General features: G+C 35.8%; 1 protein-coding gene across 4 annotated transcripts in view; it reads left to right on the top strand.

Annotated features, from left to right (window-relative positions):
• PRDM5 (PR/SET domain 5) overlaps nucleotides 1-2,394 on the top strand; it is an 86,728-nt gene extending 84,334 nt beyond the window's left edge. For all 4 annotated transcript variants that reach the window (XM_084518784.1, XM_084518785.1, XM_084518783.1 and 1 more), the window contains one exon: nucleotides 1,792-2,394. In XM_084518784.1, the coding sequence (XP_084374910.1) occupies nucleotides 1,792-1,956 (165 nt within the window). In that variant the 3' untranslated portion in view covers nucleotides 1,957-2,394. The remainder of the gene's footprint in view (nucleotides 1-1,791) is intronic.
• The last annotated feature ends 12,559 nt before the right edge of the window (nucleotides 2,395-14,953 follow it).

The raw sequence follows: 14,953 nt of genomic DNA, 5'->3' as shown, positions 1-14,953 counted from the left end.
TTCTAGTATATTTTGCATAGGAAAATGAAATAACTGAAATGTGGAAATATGAAACGTATATTTCCCAGTATGTTTGATTTCTGTCCTCTGAAAACCAGTCTGGTTTTTAGTGGAAGGCTGGCTGAACTTCAGTTGCCTCAGAGACAAGAGATTCTCCGGGGGCAGAAGGGTCAGGTACTGCCTATCCTGGTTTATTTCCAGTATAGTATTTCCCAGCACTCTGCCTTTAGTTGACCCTACACTTACTTTCAAATGTCAGTCATCCCCTCTGCTCAGTTAAAACTGATCGTTTTGACCAGATTGATTAGAGTTCCAGTGCAAATAAGCGGGAATGGCTGTAAATCTATAAAATGTCAGTCTTGCTTGTAAAACTTAAATGCAAAGCAAACTCCTAAAAACAAGATTGCAAGAGTACAGCACAAGGACTGGCTTCATCCTCTTGACACCTTCCCCTCAGATATTTATTCATGTTGATGAGATCAAAAATCTCTAAAGCTGATTGGCCTAATGCATCAGAAAAAAAGTTTTAGGCAATGTTTGCCCTGTTCCTCAGTCCCTTTTGCTATTGAAAACAGCTGGAGGAAGGTTAATATTGGTCTGACTGGCTCCTAGATTGGTTCTTTTTGTTTTACAGTCTTATGTTGTGACATTTCCATCCTATTCAATGTTTAAATTCTCTGTCTGCTATGGAGTGTTTCTGTAAGCTGCCTGTCCTCTCTTTATTAAAAATAATATGCAGTAATTGATGTAAGTTTTAAATTTATTGTAAGTTACCTAAGTGGAGGCTGGATTTGACATCTTGAATTCTATTTGTAATAGTAATCACATAGCTTTTTATAATTTTGAGGTGTATATAAGATGCACAGAACAAATACAACTTATATGTGTGTATATCCGTGATTGACTTCCTGACTTCCAGGAAATGTATGTTTACAAATACATGTCACTTTTAACATGTTTAAACTTGTGGGCAAGTGTGATGATAACGATTAGGTATATGAGTTCACTTGTGTGTATTTGTAGAAGAGAAATAGAAAATGGTGCTTGACAAAAGCAGTATTAAGACCCAGCCAATGAATGCTGCAAGTAACATTCACCATCATGTAACAAAAGAGTGACTGTTGCTTGGGGCTGAAAGAGGTAATTATATGTTTAGGGAAAAAACTTAGAGAGTTACAGTAGTTGTACAAAAGTTCTCAGTGTTACATCGTGTCATAAATTCAAAGTGTTCCATTGCAACAGCACATACAGTGTTCTTGTCTGGGGAAAAATTAGTTTGAGTACAAAACTTGCCTGTGGCTGTTGCCCTTTTTATGGTCATTGTATGGTTTTGCCTTAGCTGGCATAAAATACATATGCTGCAGGTCAAGACTATCCGTTTGTACAGTCAGTTGTTCTATTTGTCTGTCTTGCTTTTAAAAGGATCTGGTAGTCGCCCAGCAATTTCACTACCGTCTTAATACCCATGCAATTTTAAAACTTCATTTTCCAGCAGAGAGGTTCTGCTGGATTCTCTCAAGTTTCCTCTGCATGGGGAAACTTGAATTTGTTTTGTTTGATTCCAAACAAAAATGTGTCTGTGGTATCACTGTTAACATACAACATTGAAAATACCAGACAGAGTAAAATGTTCTTTAAAATGTTCTATGAAGGAGTATTCTTCTGAAGACTAGCTCATTTACTGTTGCAGGTACATGTGGCTGTAGGATCAGCGATGTAAAATATGGAGCATTATACATTCTTCTAAGTTTTAAGAACACTGTTGTCTTTGTCTTGTCTTCTCTGGCCTAGGTTTGTGATCTGTCCTTCAGCCTGAAGAAAATGCTGATCCGACATAAGCTGACTCACAACCCCAATCGACCGATGGCAGAATGCCAGCTTTGCCACAAGAAGTTTACAAGAAATGACTACCTCAAAGTGCACATGGAAAATGTCCATGGTGAAACTGACAGCTAATTATGGCGTGTGTGAAAAGAATGGATCTCATGTTCCAAAATGTTCCACTTGCACATGTACAAACTCCAGACCTCTCACCTGACTACTAAGCATAGTCAGGAGAAACAACTTTAATGTGTTCACATGCTATTTTTCTCATTTTTTGTTTTTATCCTACTAGCTTACTAAAAAAAAATAATACATTCACATGCAGTAAAACATTATTTTGAAATAAATTTAAGATGCAAGAACTTCAGGAAGATTTTATCCTAGTTAAGAAAAAAAAAAAAAAAAAAGCTTTAAATAAACTTTACTTTCTAAGTTTCCAAGATTGTAATTGAGATATTGGTGGCGTTACCTGGAAATCCTGGACATCTGAAACTGAATCACTTTGTCTCCAACTCTTATTTCTGTATTTAAGCTTCAACACTCCATTAAAAATCTTCAACTGGAAACCATGCAGAATTTGTCATTGTGATTGATTTTTGATTGTATCCAGGCATATTTTATTCAGAACTTAATGCTACATTTTATTGTAACATGACTTTGTCTCATTTTCTTTATAGCTTTCTCATTACTAGATGAAACTGATTAACTCGAATTGGTTCCTGAGATACTGTAATGTACGGGTATGGAAACTATGGAAATCTGTCAGCTTAGGTATTTCTGTGTGAGCATTCAGGAAAATTTGCTACTTCTGGTTGCATGAAACACAACAGAAGTAGAAACTTTGAGCAATTTAGTGTAACTACTATGTTTGCATTCATCATTGTGACTGGGAAGGCAAGTGTTTCTGAAAGACAACCTGACAGACTGTCTTGAGCAGCTACAGTTGTCTAGTTATCTACAAGGACAGTAAAAGTGTAACTTCAGAGGTGATTGCATGTGAAATTCCTGAGATATCAGCACTTAATATTAAGACCATGTAATTAGTGAACGGTTCGCATTCATTTTGGATTAGCCAATGCTTTATAAAATGAATTTGTGTTGGGATATCTTGGTACCAGTTTTTATGGGAAAAGAGTTCAACTTTTCTGAACTGCAGTGGGGACAATTGAAAGGATCTGCATGACCCTTTATTTCACTTCTCAAATCTGTGTATCACAATAAATTTTCTACTCAGAAGAGCAGAAGCTTACAATAGAAAATGTTGCTTTATTTAGTCTTTAACACTTCATTCATTCCCTGCTAATAGTTTGCATTCCATCCTTCTACATGGACATCTCTATCGTCATGTTCAGTTTTGAGACCCAGCACTGGGTCCCAATAGTAATGTGTTCCCAGATGAAAACTTTTCTACAAAAAATAAGCAGAACATGTTTTGTGTTTCAGAACCCAAAGAAGACACACAACTAATAGGGACAATTCTAAATACAGGATTTATAGACTGTTCATATCCAGCGTCCTTTCATTTTGGAAGTCTGTGACACCCCATGACATCTAACAGGTTTTCCTTGTAAATGGAAAAGACACTTGTAATTGTGGAATTACAGGTTACTTTTCTTGTGAATTACAGTATCCTTTTCTTAGGGAAAACAGGTCACTTGTAGCAGTTATAATAAAATTGATCAGGAAACTGTCACTGTATTCAACAGGAGAAAAACCTTCAAAATTATGTCTTTCTGTTTATTTCAGGAGTTCTTGGCTCAAGTTATGTATGACCAGTTAGGTTTTAATGAGCCAACAGCAAGGTTTCTGCAGGTAGAGGCATATCTTGTGTTTCATGCAGTTGGAGGTAATATGATCTCAATTCATAGTGGTGAACTATTTAATTGAGTTTACATGCAATGCAGACTTACCATTAGACAATATATTTATTTCTTTTATATTTCTTTTCTTTTTTATATTTCTTTTATATTTCAATATAAAGGCCGTACCTATCTTAAATAAACAACAACAACAAAAAGCACAACCCTTTCTCCTTTGAGTAAAAATTTTCATAGGTAGCTTCCACTTGGAAAAGATAGAGAACATTCCTTTCAGGTGATTTGGAGAAATGAGAAACTGAAACCTTGGTCTAAAGGAAATTCTTGCTTTTTGTGTGTGTGTGTGTGTTAGTATGTTTGTTTTGCTTTATTGACCCCAATGGAAAAAAAAAAAAGTTAAGATATTGAGTTTTCCATGTTAAGTTGCACAATGCAGACAGACATGAAGAGCTAGAGATATTTTTGAAATAATGTGTAGTCACTGCAATTTTAGAAGGCTGTGATTTTTTTCCCGATATTGTATAATTTTATGCAGATCACAACATTCAATTTGTTCTCTTTATTTTTCCATTGCAGTTAACTGTTCTTGGAGAGAACTCCATCTATAGTGTTAGGAACAGCAGGAAACTCATGTTCCTTTTGCTTTCCATGCTGATCAGATGTACAGCCAACAGCTGATACAAATTGCTAATATGATATTATTAGCAAACACAAAAGATATTTATAATTATTTTTGTCAGCCTGATTTTCAAGGATTAGATGGATCCTTTGGTTCACACTAGCAAGTTATAATTAAAAATCAGGAAAAAAAAAGGAAATAGGTTAAGTTAACAAAGGTATACTAGGCATTTAATGTTACTATATTTGAATGTAATGACATAGTGCAGTCAAAGCATTTTGAATGTTCTGCAAGTAGATTTGTGATGTTGTTATAAGAAAGTTTCTGGTGTATGTTTTAAATTGCGATGTTTAATGTTCTGCATTTGGGTAAATATGTACCAATATTATTACTCTTCAAAGACCTCTGACTGGAATTTATTTTAACTTATAAAGAACTAGTCATATCTGGCAGAGCTGATGCTGTAACTTGCAATTATGTAAATTATTCTCACGGTCTGAAGAAATTACCTCATAAAACTATTGTGCTGTGAGTTGTTTATGACTGTTAGATTCACCAGCTGAAGCTCCATTTCAAAAAAAAAAAAAACAAAACAAAACAACAACAACAAAAAAAACATAACAACCACCTCCCTATTTTCTCTGCCTCCTTTCCTGCTTTTCACCAGTGGTTTTAGCAAGTGCACAAGATTAAGGGAAGAAATTACAGGAGTATTCCAACTGAGGAAAATAATTTCAATCTACTGAGAAGACATTTTTCCTTTATGAGGGCTGGGAAAAGTAAAGGAACTTTGAGTCCATACCTGAAGGTTATGTATTTATTTATTTATTTATTTGTTTTGAGTTAAAAGAGGGCAGAAGTGTCTCTTGGTACTATCTTGTCACAGCAGCTTACAGGTCTTTCATTGTGTTGAATGATTTCAACTCTAGTTGAAATCCAGTAGCCCAGCCTGGGGTTTAAATTCTGGTTTATAAAAAATGGCTTCTGAGCAAGTGTAATCTGAGATCTGTTGATCTTTTGTGCCTGGTTTAGATACCTTTCACAAATGGACAAAGGTGTGCAGACTTCTCCGTTCACATCCTAAAGAGGTAGGAAACCTTGAAATAGCTCCCTATCTGAGACAAATACAATAAAAATACTATCATCTGTTGCTCCAACAGTGATTGGTAGTGCTGTAGATAGGTGTAATTCTCTCTAATAGAAGATGAACTTTTGACTGTGTAATGTTGATAATGGTTTGCCATGAAGCCAGTGCTAGTAGGCTAGCACTAACTCAGAATATGATAACAGTTTTGGGTGTAGAGCTGTATTCATAGAACATGCTTGAATTCCGTCAACTTATTTTTGTCTTTTGTGCATACTGTGGCACATCAAGAAGATCGAGTAATTTAAGGATACACAGTAACAGCTGGAAGGTGGTCACTGTTGAACAGTTTACTTGACTTGGAAAATTATTTGCTAAAAATTAAAGCTCAGACTGCCAGTCTTAATTTTATTTAACAATTTTCTTTGAGTGTATTTTATCTCCCATCCTCATTCCATTGTAAGCTGCTACTGGATCTGTAATAGCCTGTGAACAAGAACAGAGAGCATAGTAGCAGTCTTAGTACATACAGAGGATTCGCTGATAAGCTGCATCACTTTCATCATGCCATATTTGTTATGACCAAGTAGCATGTATCTCTGAGCTTTCTAACTTCAGCTACGTCTTGTGTTACAACAGGAGTGTGATCAGATGCTGTGCATGACAGGCAAATTGTCATCACCCTCTGGTGATGAAAGAAACCATGAGGAAATGACCACCGATGTCGCAAATGGGGGAGAGGACAGAGAGTTGAGGACCCATTTATGTCTCTGAACTCCAGCTGAGGTAGGCAAAAAAAAATATCTTGGATCTCCATCACTGCTTGTGTTCTGGACCTGGTCACCTCAGGAAAATCTAGATAGAAATATAGAGGAACAGGGACAAAAATATAACGTGTTTCACTTACTGGTAGAACTGTATGTGATTATATGTTTTGATGCTCCTTTTGAAAGTGATGGCAAGGACTTTGTAGTTTAAACAAAAAACCTCTGATCTGAGTGTGTGGCAGGAGTGGGCAAGAAGTGCGTTATCAAGAGGTATGTTCATTTTAAAGTGCAGCTTTCACCATGTTTATTGAATTCTGGTTAACTGAGTCATTCATCCTGCCCTGACTGTACAATGATCTGTTGTAACTAGAGTCAACTCAGTGCAGAGAGGGTTATCATTGCTATCAGTCTTTGTGTGTCCTAAGTGGAATTGGATTTTGAGAAACGGCTTATGCAGTATATTTTAGAAATGTACTTGGGATGTGCTGTACATGCAAACTGAAACTGTTGGAATTCAAGTAAATAATTCATATTTGTACCACTCTTCTGCTATATACTGCTGAAATGTCAGATGTGATGTTTTTGAAGGAAACGCAAGATCTTGATATTAGTCCACCAGATCGTGAGGTCCTTCCAACAATTAACCCAAATAAAACTTAGAATTGGACATTATCTTTCAATTTTAATAAAGAGAAAACTAGTAAGAGTTGCCACCTAGGTTGTTGAAACAGTGCTATTTCACAACTGTTTGTCACAGGCAGGTATGTATGCATACACGTAACTGTTAAATAGGGCAGATATATAAAAGACAGTCTGGCATGAAAAGGTGAGATCACAGGTTTCTAGTGCTTTGAAGCCTGATTCTGTGTGTGCTCCTTGAAGTCAGTGAAGTTTAAGTCCTGGAATTTAACTGCATTCTTAACGATTATCTTAACAGGATATCCTGCTAAGCAACAACTCAGTTCTGTAAAATACAAGTATAGATGGAAAGCAGTTGCTCTTTGAGTCAACAGAGACATTTGAGTGCATGTGAGAAATGAGTTGAAATCTCTGTCTTTAAAAATAAAGCACATTACATTTAGCTGAAAAGAAATGTAAATATAGCTATGGATTCTCAGATCTTTGCACTTTCTGGAACAATCATGAGGCCCAGAATAGTGGGTGTTTGAGGAACTCTAAAGAGTATGGCTATTATATTTTAGGATCTGCTTCTTGACTGCCGCTTGGACAAACTGATGCGTTTCTCTGTTTTCCTCTTTCTCTGTTATCAAGTCTTTCTTCCTAATTTGGCTCTAAGCTCTCCAACACAAATATATCTCTTTTCTGTTTATATAGGCATTTACAGTTCCCTTTGATTAGTTACTGTACTGAAAATAGTAATAAAAGGAACACTTCTTGAAAATTACTGACAAGGTAGTAGATCATTCTGAGGAAACGGGTGTTTGAGGGCTGTGAGTTTACAGTGGCTACAAATAACCAGAAAATCTCCTGCTTTTAATTTGCCACTCCTTTAGTTTAAGAAAAAAAATATATATCAGAAAAACAATCAGACAAAACTGATTTGAGATCTGAGGACTAGTATGTAGTACGTGGTATCAGTTCTATGTAAGATTAGTATCGCATGAGAAATACACATGTATCACAATTGGGCTGTGGTATGACCAAATACATGTCTAGTTCTGATGGTTCAGCTGTTGAGCAATACGCTAAACTTAAGGATGTCATTGATCATTTTATTCATAAACTTTAGCTGTAAACTACGTCATAAAATGAAACTGCCTCTCGGTGTGTTTTTGCAGCAACTAGCATCAGGTAGATCTAGCAAGCAATAAACTGAATAATTGTTTCATGTTTTTCTGCTTCCATTTGTTGCATATGGTAATGCATCCATGTTGTTTGCTGAACAATAATTGAAGCAAATTTGTTTTCATTTCTGTTTTTCTTTGAGAAGAACGTTCTGATAAAAAAGGGGACCATTAATAAAAGTTGTTTTTTTTTAATCCCAGTGTAAGGAAAAGACTCTAAGCTCTTAAATCCACAAGTTCATTTCCAGTTTGACAGCTGTTCAAACAAAACTGGAAGTGTATACTACAGCAGGTAATGTTTTGCTGCTGGATTAGATAGACCTTCACTGCAGCATTATCCAAATTAACTCTTTAGTACCAATATTTTGGTCATTTTCTGTGTCATGTCTTGCACTTCAAAATATTATTTAACAAATTATATGTGCCAAGTTCAAGGTAGGTCATAAACCCACTTAGCATTGAAGTTATTTTAAAAAAAATTCATCTCTGTTTCACAGAAGTTTCAAGACCAGGCAGTCCATTTGCTTTTATGTGTATATATATGATGTCTTTTCTAACAGGTCATTTATACTTCAATAAAACTCAGAAGGGTTATTCTCTACATCATCTACATCTGTATGCACTTCGTTCAGTTTCATAGTAAGTGGACTGGCGATTGAGTCTGTTGAGATGAAATAATAAGTGATGACTTAAAAACTGGAAAAATAGTAAAAATTTGAGATTAAATAGAAATTCAGAAAAGACACCCTTTGAGAAGAAAAATAAAATTGTGATTAGAGATTGCTTTATTACTTTTTCTTCCTTCTTCTCCATCACTTAGAACAAAATTCTAAAAGGTCCTTTGAATAATAAAACTGTTTGAAAATTTCTATTTAAATTCAATTTAGCAAATGTAAAAGGAGGATGAAATATTAATTCAAGTAAATCTTCATTAATCTTTGCAAAAAGATGAGACACATCTTTTGTTTGTTTGTTTTTTGGAGCTTGCTGTTACTAGCCAGGGCTACTTGCTTTCCTTCTAGTTTTGAGGACAGAGTTTAGTTTGTAGAAACTAAATCTCTTTAGATGACATTAGCAGTTTATGTAGAGGAAATCTGCTGTTGTTTTGATTTTACAGTAAAGAATAACTTTTTGAATTGCTCAGATGTTTTGGATAAAGAGTCCCAAGACCTGTGCTTTCATACCTTTGTGTGCAGTTTGAGCAGCCTTGAATCATGCAAGAACCCCTTCTGTGAAATGTCTTCCTATACTTTTGTTTTCCAAAATCACTGTGCATGTCTGAGGGAATAACCTGTGGTTGTTTTTAGTGATGTGATTTAAGAGTCTTTCTCAAATAGGTCCAATATAAAGTTTCTTTTGCCTGGAGGGTAGTTGTAAGTTATGCCAAGCTGGTGAGGTTATCCCTTTCTAAAACATCTCCTCGCACAAGTCCAGGATATTTGTGTAGTTTGACAAGACTAAATTTAGCTCTTTAGTACAGAGGAAGATGAACAAGCTCTTTCTTGGAGCTGTAAAGGAGGTCAGCTACACTAACCTAAAAAACAAAGCTGCTGTCCAGCCCCTTACAGCGCAGCAAGGCTGGCTGGAAAGCAGTGACTTCTTTATTTTTTCTCTTTGCTTTGAATCTTTTTATCAGGTTAGTAATAACAGTAAAATAAATAAGATCTGAATATGGCCTCAGAATTCAAATGAGGATTAGAATAGAAAAAAAGCTATGAAATTCATTATTTGGAGTTTTATTTTTGTTTTTCTGATTCTACAAATAAGTCTGTGGAAAGCAGGATTTCTGTGTCACTGCAGAACTCTGCAGGCTATTCACCTTATCACTGGAGAGGTGGCAAAGGGGTTGCCTGCTGGTTAAGAGTTAGCTGTTCTCAGTTGGAGAAATCACTGTGATTGGTATGCAGGCCTAATGGTTTATTTTTAAACTTAGAGTTAACAGCCCATTGTTTCAGAAAGAAAATTGCTGTTTCTTTCCCCAATATAAATTAGTGCATTTGTTTTTCATACCAAAATGGTAGCTTGCTGCTGCTGTGTATTACACTGACAATATAAGTTATCTAAACTTTCAACTACAGTTGTCCTTTTTTTTTTTAATTGATAAGTCTTACAAAGAATCATTCTACTTACATTTAAATCTAGTAGCTACCAGTTATGTGCATGCTTGCAATGCATTGTGAACAAGGTTCTACTTTCTGACTCATTTATTAGTGTAATGCCTTCATCCTTTAGGGTTATCTCATTGTTTTTTGCCTTTGGTTTTTGTTTTTTTTTTTTTTTTTTTTTTTTTATAAAAGTCTAACAATATAAGCCAGTATTTTCCCAAGCACATAGCTTTTCATCCAAATTAAAATGTCATCAATTAGCAAAAATATAGCTCTTAGCCAATAAACACCTAGTTTCCAGTTAAATGCTATAAAACAATATTTTTCTAGAAATAGAAAATTAATAATCAGATTCAAGATTCGTTAGTCAAGACTGTAAATTGTTACTCCAGAGCATAGTACTAATCATTGTAAGTTCCTAGGAAGGTGAATAAATGCATTAAATCTCAGAAAACTTAGCGTGTCTTCCCTAGCAGACTTCTTTTGTAGTTGTGGGTAGCTTCCTCTGTAAATAAAAAAAGCCCAGTCAGTAGTCAACTTTGTAATTGTGAGTTTTCTATAGCTAATTTTGCTGTTTCCTAAATTTAAGTCCAGTGAGGTCTGCTCAGGATATGGCCTGCTCTCAAGTCCACAGGAAATGATTCTTTTTAGCTGTAGTTCTGCATCAATAAAGGATAAATACTTAGATGTTTGGTTCAAAAGACATTTTCAGAAAGATAAAAACAACTTAAGAAGATGTTCACTCCAAAAGAATTTAGAGTTGTATATATGCAGTGCACTGAAAATGGCTTTGGCATTTGTCTTTGCTTTTTCTAAAAGCAAATCTGGGCTGCATAAAGTGACATTTTGCCACCTCTTTTACCACTCGGTAAATTCCTCATGAGACGTTTTGAGAAGATTCGGGCATAAAGAACAACATTTTCTAGAAACCAAGCAAAGTAGATCACAGATGAATCCTTGGGTCTTTATTGCTTTTCAGATTTACCATAGGTGAATCCACAGTTGCTGTAGGTTTTGGCAACCTGTTCACAGACACATGGAAAGCTTTAATCTGAAGATTAAACTTTAACTTCTTTACTGAAAGGATTGTGAGGCATTGGAACAGGCTGCCCAGGGAAGTGGTGGAGTCACCATCCCTGGAAGTCTTCAAAAGACGTTTAGATGTAGAGCTTAGGGATATGGTTTAGTGGGGACTGCTAGCGTTAAGTCAGAGGTTGGACTCGATGATCTTGAGGTCTCTTCCAACCTGGAAATTCTGTGATTCTGTGAAACTGAAAATGTTTTCTTGTTCTCAACTCATACTTTCTTTATTTTATTTTTTGGGGGGAGGGGAGGGAGGAGAAGGCAACTTGATTTATACTGATTAAAAAAAAAAAAGAAAAAAGAAATGGCTATGGCTAATACATACACAAGAATGGTTTTTTGGGGTTCACTGTTTAAAGTAGGCACAAACAGTATGTTTAAATTAAGATGTTCTTGTATGTATGCATGAATGTGCATAAACAGAACAAAATGTGCACACAGTAGGAAGGGGATGTCATAAATATGACTAAAGTTTTACACGATGACGAAACAAGACAAATTGGGTCTACCTTTATATGTGAAAGGATGAAAACCTGGTCTGCATATGAGAGAACTGTCTTTTTCTGCCTTCTGTCTGTGAGAGAAAAACTGACAGTACTAAGGAGGCCCTTCATTGATAAGGTTCATAGAACAACCTGATAATGAACAGGATATGGCTTCCATGTCCACAAACTAACAGAAGCATCCCTCTGTACGAGAAGACTTCTTCAAAGAGTGAGAAACCTTTGTGCTTAAAAGTACGTACCTGCCCAGCTTACACTGATTTTACTAATATTTCCTTGCATCACAATTTTCAGTACAAGACTATGTATGAGATTGGTGGCAAAAAATTAAAGGCAAATATGATGTAGAGGTAATTTATAAGTTGGGTGGCAACTTAGCATATGCCCTTTGCAACTTGGATAGTCGTAATTAGAGATTTGTATTTGTATTGACCCTGTGGCAGGGATTCCTAAAGTAGCTATGTACTAATGGAGAAGGGTGAGAAGTGAAAATAAATTGTTCATCTCCTAGATAATACTAACATTAGCAGAGGAGTTGCAGTGGGTAGGTTTCTCTTATGTATAATTTTGTTGCTTGGGTAGTGTGGAAAGGAGGATTTAAAGTAGAGAATCCCTAATCAAGTGTGTGTTTACATGCTTTGAAATGAAGGGCCTCATCATTCTTGATACTGATTTTTATACTGACTTTATACCGACTACATGAGCCAATTTCCCTCCTGCAATTTGCACTGTAGGTTCTGCTGGGTAGAAGAATGTCTACGAGTAAGTCCGTTTATGGCTGTAGCCCAAATACTTGAATGTCTTTTGAAGATTAGTTTTAGGCTTCCAAGTCAGGACAATTTTGTCCTGTCCTGTCAGCAAAGGGTATGAGATACTGTATGTGAGAAATGAAACTCTCCTGTTGCAGCTTTATTTGAGTTGAGCTAGCTGTTGTACAAACTGATCATATCACCGCCAAGTTGAGGATGCTGGCTTCCTCTGTGTGTTTTTAAAGTCATTATATCATTGGCAGCGATTAATGACTTTCCAGCTGAAACCAGTGAACAAATATGAATGACTGAATTGTGGTCATTTTGATTATCTGTGGAACCAATGCAGGCCAGTTTCAGAACAAATGAAGAATTGTTTGAACGTGGTTAATAGGATTCATATTTTCACCATATGGCAAGGTTTTATGTCTAAGTAAATGCAATCAGGAATTTAAATGCAATTATGAATTTAATTTCCTTTAGTAAGCGGTCAAATTCTCTTTTAAAAAACAAAAACAACAACAACAAAAGACCAACCAACCAACACCAAAACACACAAAAACGACATGTATTTCAGAACATCAAGGTCTTGTGCAAGATATGATATTGTCTAGCTTCTCTTTATTTTTTTGGCTATGTGTATATCTTTTTTACATTCACCACTTTACTTATTCTTCTGCCCTCTTGTGGATTTTAAATGTATTAAATACTATAGATTTATATTATGTAGGTTTTAAAGCTACAGATCTTTGTAATGATCTTATGACTGATTTGCATTATCTAGGAAAAGATAGGTATGAACATTCTACAATTTTGCTGTGTCTTCTTAGTGCATTTGACTAAAAGAACTGTTCTGCATACCCACTCGTTTCAGGATTTTTTTAGTTCTGGTTTTTAAGTTTAATATTTTATTTTTTTTTTGGTACAAACTGGCATAGCTACCATATCTTCTACATTTTGTTCTCATTTTTTATCCCCCTACTGTCACACAATTGGTCTTCAAACATGACTGTCTCAGGAAACCATGAAATGAGAGATAATGACAAGGCATATGAAATATGAAATTTACTCAAAGCTTTGGGAACTTTTTCTAAGGTCATAGGGTGAATGGATCAGAGCCTTCTACAGCATAATGGTTTTCCAGTACTACCTATAATTTCTGTCCAAAATGATGTTCTATCCAAATTGTTGCTGTGTATGCAGATCTAGTAAATTGCTTCAAAGCTCGAGTCCAAGGTTCACTTCCTGTGCTGAATACATCCAGGAGCATTAGTGTATGTAAACCTATAGTAAATAGTGCATGAAAATGGAAATCCAAGACCAGATACTCAAAACACTGCATACAGTTGGTGTTTTTCTAAGTTACTCAAATTATCTGTCACTTTCATTGTGGTTTTGGGTTTTAAGCCAGGCTAGTTTTGATTTTTGCTACAGAACTAAGATAAAGATATATGGTATGTTCATAGTGTTTAGCTGGAAACTGAAAAACTCAGCTAATGAAAAATGACCCATCAGTATCATTGTGGCAATATATAATGGACAACACAAAATAATTTAGATAACCTCTTCATATATCTTGTGAAATACAACAGTTGAATGATAAGAAAGGGAAAATAAATAAATAACATGGGGTCAGAATAGAGAACTAAAGTTTTCACTAAGTGTGGAAAGTGAATTTTCAGATAAATATGTGAAATAAGTTTCCTAGAAGGAGCTGGTAGTCTAGCACTGAAGTGCATTCTGGAGGATAATATAAAAATTTTATAATAAAACAGAGGTAAAGACAAAAGCCTCGTCTAGACCTGCATTTTTCCTCTTTAGTGTTCTACCACTGTTGCTGTCAGCAGTGCAACTAGAACAGCAGCTAGTGGTATGAGCAAGTTGTCACTGAAAACAGCTTGCATCAATTGCGCTATTTTATTGGAATCCTGTTGTCTTCAGGATGCACAAGCTTCTGGCCTACTGGAAAACTTCAACATGTTTCTAGTAGAAGCCATGAAAATTTGAGCAAAAGGGAACCCTAGAGATTTCCCTAGGCCACCATGGGGTCAGAGTGGGAGACCACAGGGGTTGCTTTGTCTGTGTTTCACTTTTGGGTAGTGGCACTTGCCACTGGTTCTCCCAGGCTCACACTGTCCAAGGTGCTGATGGCACCTGGGAGACATCGGACAGCCTCTGCACCGGAGAATCAGGGACCTGCCTTCTGGGAGCAGTGAGACGTCAGTGAGACCTTTCTTTTTTGCTCTGCACAACAGCGCAGGTAAGAAATTGTCAGGGCCTATCTTGCTTTCTAACCAACATTGTAATGCCAATATTGTAATAATCTCTATTCAGAGGTGGTGTATAGCCATCAAAAAAGTACAACTATTTGCATTTAGGTGTGAGTATACCCATTATTTTAACATTATTCTTCTGTGCTTTCATTTGCATCATTTGCATGATGTTGCGGAATATTTGTTCTGTTTTTGAGAAAGTAGAAAAAATATTGTAAGCCTCTGGAAATTTACTTCTTGTGGGTAACTGAGCTTTTATTATGTAGTGTTGTTGCCAGTTGTAGATATGGTTCCTAATGTCTGTATTTCTCTGGTCAAAAATGG

The sequence above is a fragment of the Aythya ferina genome, assembly GCF_964211825.1.
Source record: "Aythya ferina genome assembly, chromosome: 4".
Taxonomy (NCBI): Eukaryota; Metazoa; Chordata; class Aves; order Anseriformes; family Anatidae; genus Aythya; species Aythya ferina.
Note: the sequence above shows the minus strand (reverse complement) of the source record. Positions and strands in the feature narration are given on the sequence as shown.